General features: G+C 37.4%; 2 protein-coding genes across 2 annotated transcripts; both read left to right on the top strand.

The window, feature by feature from the left end:
- Nucleotides 1–1,549: 1,549 nt before the first annotated feature.
- LOC117324219 (D-beta-hydroxybutyrate dehydrogenase, mitochondrial-like) lies at nt 1,550–6,101 on the top strand. The gene is made up of 6 exons (XM_033879966.1): nt 1,550–1,789; nt 3,158–3,352; nt 4,448–4,600; nt 4,795–4,991; nt 5,261–5,494; nt 5,599–6,101. The coding sequence occupies exons 1-6, from the start codon at nt 1,555–1,557 to the stop codon at nt 5,686–5,688; spliced, it is 1,104 nt and encodes a 367-aa protein (XP_033735857.1). The 5' UTR covers nt 1,550–1,554; the 3' UTR covers nt 5,689–6,101.
- A 1,715-nt stretch (nt 6,102–7,816) lies between these two features.
- Nucleotides 7,817–11,096, top strand: LOC117324218 (D-beta-hydroxybutyrate dehydrogenase, mitochondrial-like). Its single transcript, XM_033879965.1, has 6 exons — nt 7,817–8,027; nt 8,532–8,726; nt 8,975–9,127; nt 9,638–9,831; nt 10,043–10,285; nt 10,392–11,096. The coding sequence occupies exons 1-6, from the start codon at nt 7,841–7,843 to the stop codon at nt 10,479–10,481; spliced, it is 1,062 nt and encodes a 353-aa protein (XP_033735856.1). The 5' UTR covers nt 7,817–7,840; the 3' UTR covers nt 10,482–11,096.
- Nucleotides 11,097–13,059: the final 1,963 nt, after the last annotated feature.

Here is a 13,059-nt window from a genome sequence, read left to right as displayed (position 1 = left end):
CTAGTGTTGTAGATAATGTGTTAGAAGGGAACTAGTGTTGTAGATAATGTGTTAGAAGGGAACTAGTGTTGTAGATAATGTGTTAGAAGGGAACTAGTGTTGTAGATAATGTGTTAGAAGGGAACTAGTGTTGTAGATAATGTGTTAGAAGGGAACTAGTGTTGTAGATAATGTGTTAGAAGGGAACTAGTGTTGTAGATAATGTGTACAGCGCTAGGTAACAAAGGGAACTAGTGTTGTAGATAATGTGTACAGCGCTAGGTAACAAAGCGAACTAGTGTTGTAGATAATGTGTACAGCGCTAGGTAACAAAGCGAACTAGTGTTGTAGATAATGTGTACAGCGCTAGGTAACAAAGCGAACTAGTGTTGTAGATAATGTGTACAGCGCTAGGTAACAAAGGGAACTAGTGTTGTAGATAATGTGTACAGCGCTAGGTAACAAAGGGAACTAGTGTTGTAGATAATGTGTACAGCGCTAGGTAACAAAGGGAACTAGTGTTGTAGATAATGTGTACAGCGCTAGGTAACAAAGGGAACTAGTGTTGTAGATAATGTGTACAGCGCTAGGTAACAAAGGGAACTAGTGTTGTAGATAATGTGTTAGAGGATAACCCTCATCAGAACACCAACGTGCACACTTTGAGGAAACCTCTTACCAAATAGACAACCTCTCCCGGTACTTGTGTGACTCGCCATGTTCTAGGTGAGGTAGTATGGGTTTCCATACCCGGCTTATCTAATATGAGTGATCTGCAGCCCAGGCTTCACCTCACACATCACCACATTCTATCGTCAAGATATTGGTGACAACGAATACCGAAAAAAAACAGGAAACAAAGTGCAGTGTGATGACCTTATCACCTTGTCTCGTGTCGACCTGTCTGGGAATGTATAGGATAACGTAAGGTCTCACTGGGTCACGAAAGAAACATGTCTGTCTGATGACAGCGTTTGATTACAGTAGAAAGAACTTTACATGTCTAATGACTGGAGAAATATCCACAACAGAAAATATTGGCAGAGTACAGACTAGGAAGGGACTTTATACTTTTTATACATCGATAAATAGAATGGACCTTAAACTGCATTAAAACAGCGTATTTGTGGATATCCATAAATCGGCTTAAACGAGTTTTGTGGTATATAAGTAGAGATGAGACGCTAATGTTTAATAGCTGTTATTGCCACAGATTACCACCAAGTACGTGATGTGTCTTAATAGCGATACTAGTCTTACGGAAGACAAAATATGAAATCTGTTTCGATAACCAATGTATTCAGAAAGCTAATTTCGAATGAGAAATGGAGATTCATATAAAAAGGTACGGAGACAAAGAACCTGACATCAACAACCTTACGATTCAGAAATTAAGTCCGCAGCAATGTTTGATTACTGACGACAAGGAAGGGTCGGACATTTCTCTAAGCATTGACCTAAATCAGAAATAAACGCAAAACATTGCTCACAAATCATTTTGATTTATATTGTTGAACATATCTGTCACACTAACATAGGTATAGGTGTTTAAGGTGAAAAAAATGCCCTCAGTGAATGTTATCAGTTGTCTCAGTCTTCCTTATCAGCGTCCCTTACTCCACTATGCTGTCGTTAGAGTGCACGTGTGTTTTGTGTTTAATTTTACTGAATGTGTATTTTCTGTATATTTACTTGAGATATTTACTGGTCATCTCGCTGGTCTACATTGTATTGAGACTGACCAGGAACAATTTCAGGCAGAAGTTGGACATCGGCCGAAAAGGCGTTGTCATCACAGGTTGTGATACAGGTAAGGCATGTCACCGAACTACGAATAGCACGGATCATCTAAGGAAGGACTACTCCTATAACATAAGAGGCCGCTGGCGGTTCTTTTTCTATCGGATATTATTTTGCCGACTGCGACCTCTTATTTCTGAAGCACTAATTCTTTGATGCAGTTTCCGCCCGAAATCTGGGCGCAACGAAATATGCTTGAAAAAAACACTTAAGTGGTTGACAGGTCATAACAACGATGTCTACGTATCATGTATGCAATATATATCCCATATGTATGTCACAGACACAAATATATAGTATAATACCGTGTAGAACACACAAAATACATTCCCATGTCGTTGTAGCACTTTTCTAGTCGTTTTAAAAAATGGCTGTCTAAAGGTTGATACAAAATAGTTTTGATTATTTCAAACGGAACGAAATGATACGGACTTTGTTGTATTCCGCTTGTAGGAGATTGGTTGTAATCCATTTTTGTATCAACCGGCAAATCACGTGGTATTTCTACTATCACTACCGGCAGTATTGTCTGCTTAAGCTCTGCTCCGCTTCGGAAGAAGAAAACTTCATAATTTGTGTTTGTTACGAAATTATTCTCATTTAATCATTGGATTATGGAAAGAAATATATATTGGACCCCGTTGATCATTTAAATGTAAGTTGACACGCTATATTTTTTTCAATATACGAACTTTGAAAATTTCATCGTCAGCATCGGGAAAATCAGCTATGGGCAGTTAGAGGTTACACGGCGCCTGTCAAAGGTATCTCGCCGTGTAAAACCTCTAACATTGTTGGAGTAAGGAAGGACGAGAGAGGGATTGTGCGAGCGAAGTTAGGTGCCTGCTCCAATAGATAATCCTACCCTTTCCATAATAGTTTTTCTATTTACAATATCGGAGTTCTTTTATTTATTCATTATTTTTAATTTTTCATGTTGTCGAAATATTACGTAATTTATTTAGTTAGATGGATGGCATGATCAAGTTTCTAGACTTGCGTTAGAGTAAGATTGTTAATCGTCGGAGTGTATTACCTGATTGAATCAATATGAAAGCTTACATTTAACAGCATAATGCAGTAATCCATTACTCCAAAAGAAATGAATACACAGATAGATAGTAGATATTAGGTCATGCCAGTTGGATGTAATCCCATTAATATGGACGGCACACGACCACTACCAATGTCAACATTGTATAACTAATTCAAGACTCATTTTAGCTAAAAAGAGACCTCACATCTGTCGGGGTGACATTGGGAGTAGAAGACCATATTGTTCTACCGACCAATCACGATACAAAGTATAATTTCGATACACACCAAAACAATTTCTCGTGTATATTAACAATAATGATGAATATTTTACCTTGTTAAGGTTTCGGTCACTTACTCGCCAAGCGACTAGATGACAGAGGGTATACAGTGTATGCCGGGGTCTTCAGTAAGGAGAGTCCGGGGGCCAAAGTTTTACAGGCACGTCGGTCGGGCAGGCTTCATGTGATCAAGCTTGATGTCACTCAAGATGACGACGTCAAAAAGGCTCTGGAGTACGTTAATGCGACTGGACAAGGTATAATACAATATCCTTACCACAAACATGGTCTAGAGTAAGTTCATGCGACTGAACAAGGGATGATGTACTGTCTCTATATGTAATGTATGACGATTATTTAACATTGTCAAAAAAATTATCCTAATGTCTTACTTAATTCCGTTTATTGAAAATTAGATAATATGCATATAATTCAATTATTGATTATTAAAATATACATACGTGTTACACTAGACAACGGGGTCGATAAAGTATAATGAGTAAATTAATATCCCCTCAATAGGTATTTCTACCTTGAGCTTTAGCATGTATTTCTGACAAATGATATTTCATCATTCCCTGACTCTATGGATTGCTTATGTCAAGAAACTAAAACAATGTTAATCTCTGCTAGGGAATGTGTCTTATATTCGGTTATATTTTCTTAAAATCGGCCTGAGCAATTTTCCCGGAATTGTTAATTCATTCTCTCCCTCTTCTCTCTCTTGTCGAGGCAAATACCTATCCACCGTGACACAATTAAGCATCAAAGACAGTGTTTATAAAATCTTGTTTCACTATGGAGTACTATGTTTTAAACTTCATTAGGAATAGAAATTCAATGTATTATCACATGAATCATTTTACATGGCATATTTTTTCTCATTAATAACAATGGTAGAAAGAGTTAGTTAACCTCTGAACGTTATTTTTACACACAAGCTTGTGATGCTGAATTTGCAACTCTTAGTGGGAACTACAACTATTTGGGTTTGTATTTAGACTTGAGCTCACAGTTACAGATAAGATCCATTTTTGATATATTTCATTTAATTCATAATTTTAACAATTCATTGTTGACATCATAACAATAAGGATATTCAATGTAAAGCATTGGTACGAAACTAGAAGCAATGGTAAACAGGAAAGAAAGGTCCAGATGGTAACTTTTTAAGGAGTTGACACTACGTAGTTAAAAACAAACCTAATTGGTATGGTCATGGTCCTGTGTTACCTGTAGGGAAAATGCCATCATTCCAACCTCACCCCAACCCACCCCTACCTCCAAAAAGACAAGAAGGTCACTGGTCAAAATATACGGATATGTGTATTTTACTGCCATATTTTAATCAGGATTATGGGCTATTGTCAACAATGCTGGGATAGATTTTCCTGGTGACGTCGAGTTAGCGACTGTGGACCAATACAGGAAATGTGCTGAGGTTAACCTGTATGGCATGATCCGAGTTATCAAGACGTTCCTTCCCATGATCCGGAAGTCAAAAGGTATACCTTTCAGGGATCAGAAAGCCAGAAAGCAAAACCAAATATGTCACCTGTTCAGTCTAATAATAAAGTAAAAGATAGATGCTTCAAATATAACATTATTGGCTTTTGATGGCTAGGACGTGTAATGTCCGTGATCATCGAAAAAATCTACTATACAACACTTCCATTTGCGTTTGTTTTGTGGCTTCCAGGAGGTAGGATTGTAAACGTATCAAGTGTGAAGGGTCGCTATTCTTGGCCCGGTGACTCGGTGTACATTGTTAGCAAGCACGGGGTAGAGACCATGAGTGACTCCCTCCGACTTGAAATGAAGAAGTTTGAGGTCAATGTCTCCGTTATAGAACCCGGACAGTATGGAGAAGCCACATCGATTAATGGCCCGGAACAGGTGACGATATCACTGATACTGTGATGTAATGTATAGACGGCAGTTTTTAACTCAATACCATAATATGTATTTATAACAAACTGAATTGCTGCAGGTATGTTTTGTACAGAGTATATCAAATCTTATACATTATAAATATATAACAGCTATATAATTGAGATAGTTATGTTATACGTTCTGGCACATTGGCAAATGAAACATGCATCATTTCTTGTGTTATTTTGATTGTAAAAATATTTATTTTATTTATATATAATATTTAAAACCAGATGAAGCGTTTTAAGAAAGAGATAGACTACATGTGGGAACAAGCATCTGAGGATGTCAGACAGACCTATGGACGTCCATACTTTGATGCTATCTACAAGGGAATGGAGACAATTAATGATCGAAGGTTGTCAGCAGATCCAGTCATTAACGCTATAGAGGATTCACTCATTAGTGTAACACCAAAGGCCCGCTATGTGATCGGGGGATCCTTCTCTGTTGTGGACGAGCTGGCGGTAAGATATCTAAGCCAATATCATATGTCAAGCAACGTAATGATCATGATTTCCTCGAATCGAAACGTAAAAATAGCTCTAATTTACCTGTCATTTTTTTACAGGTTCTTGCTAAAGTCTATAACTTTCTACCCGAATTTATATCGGATTGGATTATTGAGAAGTTGACTGGATGTGGATGTTTTATCAGCTAATGCCTAAGGAATATTGCTGAAAACCTTCATTGGCAAATAAAGACTTAAATGTAATAACTCAGCTTGATAATGTAACTGATCATAACAAGATTTCGAATTGTTTCATCTCTTATTTAACTGTTAAATCATCTCATTTTAATCAGAATGACAGCAAATTACTCGAACATCATCCGCAAGATATGTTTTTCTTGTGTGTGAATACCTCTGACACTTTCTAGGTCTACAAAGGCATATATTTTCTAGGGGAAATCGTATACGTCAACTTGTCACAGCAAAAATATTGGATATTTAATTTGTAGAAACTCTATATAGATCTAACAAAATCGATCCACAAATGTTCGCGCGGACCTTGTTATATCATAATCGACAGACAGAGTGAAATGTTCGTACATTTTAGAATCGATAAAACTAACGCAGGAATGAAGCAGAAATAAAAAATTAAAAAAAAAGAACAGCGTTCATACTTGTGTGTTAACCCAAATCTATGATCCAGTGACCCATAAGTTGCAGATTCACCAATAAGCTATATTTATACGGTCTATTTTTTCCATATTGTCATCAATATTGCTTGTCTCAACTGACCGCATTAAAGATCGTTTGATGCGCATAGTGGAGCGTTCGCCCTTGTGAGGAAGAATGTTCTGTTCCTGGACCGAGACATACCAAAGCCTGTAAAACTGAACATTTCTGGAAAGCGGCGACTGGTTCTTCCGTTATCAGCATAATGTGACTGGGTATGATATCCTGCTTGGTCTTCGGCAGTGTGCTTGTGAGGAAACACTATAAAATCTACAATAGTTCCGCGCTTACACATCGAAACAAAATGAGAATGAACCTTTATTTAATGCCGTTTACAAGTTCAACAATCAACACAAGCGCTCTGTAGCTGCCATTACATAGCCGCCAGGGTAACAAAAACAACGTACCTCAGTTTACAACGTCAGAACGTTTAACCCAACAGGCATCATCCCCCGCTAGCTGTGTGACAGAGTGGTAGGTTTGACTGCAGGCATCATAACATTCTACTGTTAGAGGGATAAGCAACGGCTGGAAGACAAGTTCAGTAGGAAAATAACTTTCCCTTTGATCTTGTCATCAATCTAATCTAGGAAAGTGTACAAGATAGAACTTGCGTAACACTCTAGCCATACAGATTGTTGTCCAGTACAGAAATGGAAAAGTATGGAAGATATAAATTGGCCTTAAATAATTAAGTGGAATATGAGGAAAGATGACACGTTAATTTCTAATTGTTTTGATTATCACCGATAGTGACAAACGTAACATATATGCAGTTTAAGCGACAAAATATTGTTTTAGTTTCTCGTAGTATCTCGTACAGAGAAGACTAAATATGTGAAAGTAAAGCCAATATAGTACGGATAAAGTTTTTACAACTTAAAAAAAGATTTGTGTTTCTATCAAAATGTAACGTTGACTTTGATAAACAATAAAACTTTTACAAGTATTTCCAAACCTGTCCAATGTTTTTTCATGATGCCAAATTCAAAATCCACATTTTGTAGATAAGAAATGGAGATTATACATCCTTTAAACCTGATTTTGACAAGCTATATAAATTGTTTATAAACTTCATGTATCGTGGCGAAATGCCTAACAACAATGCAAATATCAACATGTTACTGTTTGTGTCATTTAAATCTAAATGTTTTCATGTTACAATTGATTAATTTTTTTTAGTGAGTGACAAACGCAACATGTATGAAGTTGAAGCGACAAAATGTTCTTTAGTTTCCCATAGTATCTTGTACAGAGAAGACTAAATATGTGAAAGTGAAGCCAATCTATTACGAATCAAGTTTTTACAACACAAAAAAAGATTACTGTTTCTATCAAAATGTAACGTTGACTTTGATAAGTACCAATAAACGTTTTACAAGTATTTCCAAACCTGTCCAATGTTTTTTCATGATGCCAAATTCAAAATCCACATTTTGTAGATAAGAAATGGAGATTATACATCCTTTAAACTTGATTTTGACAAGCTAGACTAATTCAGAAATGAAAACAACTAGATAGCTGACGACAAGGAAAGGTCGGACATTGATCTAGGTCTAAACAGATAACAACAAACCCTCTGTGAAGGTTACCTGTTGTCGGAAACTTACTTATCAGCGCACCTTACCTCACTATGGTGTCGTTAGAGAACACGTGTGTTTTAAGTTTTATTTTACTGAATGTGTATTCTGTGTACATCCACTGGAGATATTTGCTTGGCATCTCACTGGTTTACTTTGCATTAAGAATAACCAGAAACAATTTCCGGAAGAAGTTGGACATCGGCCGAAAAGGCGTGGTCATCACAGGTTGTGATGCAGGTAAGGCATGTCACCAATAAACAAATTCCGTTACAACCACGAATAGCACAAACACGATTTTATACAATGACATGTCTTTTTGTAAAATAAATGTTTAGAGAAGAGACAGATAAGTGATATGTGTATATATACAACGCATCGTAGATGAAACGCCAATTACTTTTAGTGACACCTAAGTAGATGCTAGGAGTTACAAGTCATGTCAAATGGATGGAATCGCGAACGAATCGTTACAGGAATAATGCCAACGGCAACATGGTATACTTAAGTGAAGTCACAGAAGAATATAGAAATACTGAATACGTCCTTTGATAAAATGGATAGATATAACAAATATCCCGGTGATATTCCACTTATGTTGAAATCCACTGACAAATTCTTCGTTTAGAGAAATAGATTACGTAGGTCTAACCACCAATTTTGATGTATATATGGCTTTGCTTCACCACAATAGCTATTATTTTAAACATGGATTCACAATGACGGTTGATAAACTTTGTTAAGGTTTCGGTCACTTACTCGCCAAGCGACTATACGACTTGGGGTATACAGTATATGCCGGAGTCCTCAGTAAGGAGAGTCCGGGGGCCAAAGTGTTACAGGCACGTCAGTCGGACCGGCTTCATGTGATCAAGCTGGATGTCACTAAAGACGATGACGTTCAAAAGGCTCTGGAGTATGTTAATGCGACAGGACAAGGTATAATATAATGTCTCTACGTATGGCATACATAAAGATTGATTGACATTAACATTAGATAATCCATTATTCTAACCTCATTCTGTGTTTTAGACTGGCCAACGGTCCCTAAATGTTTTGTTCGAAATTGCTCTGCTCTAATTCTAAATACTCGATTATCTCCCCTTAGAGGCAAGTCCCATCTGTATATTAGTTGTCTTTTTTCGCGTATAAGTGATTACTTCATTTTGCTTTTATATTTCATTTAGGATTATGGGCCATTGTGAACAATGCTGGAATCAATTTTCCTGGTGATGTCGAGTTAGCGACTGTGGATCAATACAAGAAATGTGCTGAGGTCAATCTGTATGGCATGATCCGAGTTATCAAGACGTTCCTTCCCATGATCCGGAAGTCAAAAGGTACATCTTCCAAGGATCAGAATTACTGGATGCTTTAAACTTTGGTCAGTGATCATCTAACCGTGATCGCTATAAAGGAATGGCTTAGAGTAAAAACTTACATTTCAATTATGGTCATTTATGTAACCTTCATTTTTATCAGGAAAATGCTACTATATGATATTTATTCTCAGCACTTAATAAAAGGTTTATATGGTAATCAACTCTACACGTATAAGATTTTGGGGGACATTGGTCAGGATTAAATGCCAGATTAATCACGCTCGAAATAAGAAGTAGAGACAAGATATCTCTTGAATACATAGTTCATATTCACATCATTACATCACAGCATGACATTCTACACCTACTACGACTTTGCTGATCATCGGTCAAGATTGAAGGTCAAAGGCTGCTTCTTTCAAATACCATGATACACATGGTATGTTATGAACCCCTGAATATATTTATTTTATTAGTGAGGATGTGCTTATATTTATATGAAATTTGTATTTGTTTTCTACCTTCCAGGGAGGATTGTGAACGTGTCAAGTGTAAAGGGTCGATATTCATGGCCTTGTGATTCGGTGTACATTGTAACAAAACACGGGATGGAAACAATGAGTGACTCCCTCAGACTGGAAATGAAGAAGTTTGGGGTCAACGTATCGGTTATAGAACCCGGACAGTTTACAGAAGCCACATCAATCAATGGCCCGGAACAGGTGACGATATCACAGATACTTTAACGTATAGAAGTCTATTTTCAACCCACGTCAATATCATAATCTGTATTTATTCGAAAATGTATGTTTTTGCATTATAACAGCTATTATTTATATTGTTATATAGTTATATAATAATTCTTTACACATTAACAAATGTGAATGTGAATCTTCCTAGAGCTATTTTGATCGTAAACTATTTTTTGACCAGATGAAACGATTTAAGAAGGAGATAAACTACATGTGGGAACAAGCATCTGATGACGTCAGACAGACCTACGGTCGTCCATACTTTGATGCTATCTACCAGGGAATGGAGAAGAGTGGATTGAAAGTGGCTCGGACCATGTCAGCAGATCCAGTTATTAACGCTATAGATGACTCCCTCATTAACGTATCACCAAAGGCCCGCTATGTGATCGGAGGATCCTTCTCTGTTGTGGACGAGCTGGCGGTAAGATATCTAAGTCAATATCATATGTCAAGCAACGCGAAGATCATGATTTCTTTGAATCGATACGTAAAGATAGCTCCTAATTATCTTGTTGCTGCTTTTACAGGTTCTTGCTAAAGTCTATAACTTTCTTCCCGAATTTATATCGGATTGGATCATTGAGAAGCTGACTGGATGTGGATCTTTTACCCGCTAATGCCTAAGGAATATTGCTGAAAACCTTCATTGGCCAATAAAGACTAACTTTTAATAACTCAGCTTGATAATGTAACTGATGATGACAAGATGTCGAATTGTTTCGTCTCTTAGTTAAATGTTATATCATCTCCTTTTAAACAGAATGACAGAAACTTAAGCGAACATCATCCGTAAGATATGTTTTTTCCAGTGCGTGAATACCTCTGACACTTTCTAGGTCTAGGCAAACGTTCTATGATTGGGCATACATCTGATCCAATTCTTTCGACATTGATATCAATAAGTTTTGTTACAAAATGTGTATAACCTTAACAAGGACATTTGCTCATTCACGAATATAATACGATATTTCGTTTTGTAAAGTGTTATAATTCTCTATATTCTTCTAAATCGTCGTATGAAGGCGAATTTATTTTCCTGACATCTTTTTACCTATATATCGACATGTTCACTAGTTCCCCGACAAAATACCGCGAGTACGGGATATTCAGAGTCTCCTGAATTTCGAAAATGACAGAGTCTGGCGACATTGGAGAGATGTTGTCACCTTTTATTCTATTGATGACGTATATGGGTTATTGTTGCATTTATAAATAAACAAAACAGAAATCGTTATGTTTTTAAATTAATTCATTATTTGATCATATCCCCGTCAGTTGTGTTGTTTTCTCGACCATATTTCAATGTTAGGTGTCCAACTGACTATCGAGATCATTATTAAACAAAACAACAAACACAATACTGATAGTAATGGCCACGGTGTTCATTCCTTTGCCAATTTAAAAGGGCGTAAATTACGGCCCACAATTCAAGAGGCGTCAATAACGGCCTAGGCAAGAAAGGGCGTCAATAACGGCCTACACAAGAAAGGCGTTTGGTGACCATTGAGTATCCAATGATCATCCCATATGATGCCAATTTATTTAAACTTATATGTGAATGAAATATAATATATACTTATTCACTGCACCGATGTTAGCGAAGTCCTGCGACATGGCCCAAGGAAATAAACTATTTACATGGGCCACCACCACAAGTAAGGGAGACGTAGTGGGGAACGCAGTTAACAACACCGTGGTCAACCAACATAAGAACTCTGAAACAGGACTCCAACGTAATTATTGAGGGAATATCCTGTCGCTCCAAAATAGGAAACAATCAATCGTACCCTGCATGCAATTAAGAAGTATATCATTACCTACAGAGCTGAGGTGCACATTGTCTTCTCCGAATAAACCAACCCTATTCCCCTGGATATCTGGGTATTAAATGTAGCCACACCCACCCAGCCCCCCATTCAAGGACCTGCTTAGCAACCTCCCTATCAACACTGATGCGGGAACGATTGGCAGCAGATACATTCTCCGAACCTCTCCAACTTAAACGTGGTAGCATCCGCGACCACACCAGTATAGTACAAGGAAGTATCCTTGCCAAATACCTCATTTCCATACAGATATGCTCTCTTAAATTGAGTGCCCCAACCTCTATCAGATCATTTGCTCCACAATGTAAAATTAACATGGCTGGGTCACTGCATTTACCATATCCTGCACTTGTGAAAGCACCGAGTCCCATTTCATCCCACTTTGTCCCCGCCGCCATAAGCTACAATTCCTCCGTTGCAATCCTAGCCTAATAATAGACGAGCCAACTATATATACGGAGCGTCTGTGATTCCCTGAAAACTTAAGGATGAGTTAAGCCCATGTATTGGAGTAAATGGTAACAAGCTGATAATAATGAGAACAAGGAGAAAACAATACCCAAGGACAAGATCTAATGAACACGTTGAAGTGTGAACATGCATTGCGATGGGGAGCAAGGAGAAACCAGTGCTCCAGGCTAATATTGGTCGACTAAAACTCAATTTCAAACATACATTTTTCTGGTATTCTAATGTAACGTTTAAACGAGTCTGAACTCCAACGCCCCAACAACTGAATTTCCCCTTCTGATAATCCCTTGTTTAATCTGATAATCTGACTCAAAGGAGGGGGCCACATCCTTCAAAGGTCACTCTATTACAAAAGCTTTAAATATATTCAATCCTGTTTGATAGGCTTGGGCTGTATCTTAAGAAATAGATGCAGAGATTAATTCATCAAACTTGCTCCGAAACTCCTCAAAAATGCTTGGGGGATAACTGCAGGCTGTTGATCGGTCTCTGAAGTCAATTATCTTAATCTGGACCACTGAAAACATGATAAAGCATTTGCAATTGAGTTGTCTGTGCCTCTTACATGTCTAGCTTTGATCTGGATATTAATTTTCATATAATGCAAAGCCAAAGGACGAATGAGGGACATAACATTATCTGAACGCGAGGTTGAACTATAGAATATCTCCACTAATGCCTGATTATCACTATACAGCAAGATCTCTTTATTACAGAACTCCCTCTGTCATGTATAGAATGCTATAACTATTCGAATCAACTCCAAAAATGTAATGTCTCTGAGGACTGGCAAACCATGCCAAGTACTTGGCCACTTGAACACAAACCAATGCTTTCCAAAAATAGCGCCACAACCTAATTCAATGTTACCTGCACTATCAGTGAACGACTCTAATTC

This window comes from Pecten maximus, chromosome 3 (genome assembly GCF_902652985.1).
Source record: "Pecten maximus chromosome 3, xPecMax1.1, whole genome shotgun sequence".
In the NCBI taxonomy this organism is placed as follows: Eukaryota; Metazoa; Mollusca; class Bivalvia; order Pectinida; family Pectinidae; genus Pecten; species Pecten maximus.
This window is presented reverse-complemented; position numbering and strand designations above follow the sequence as displayed.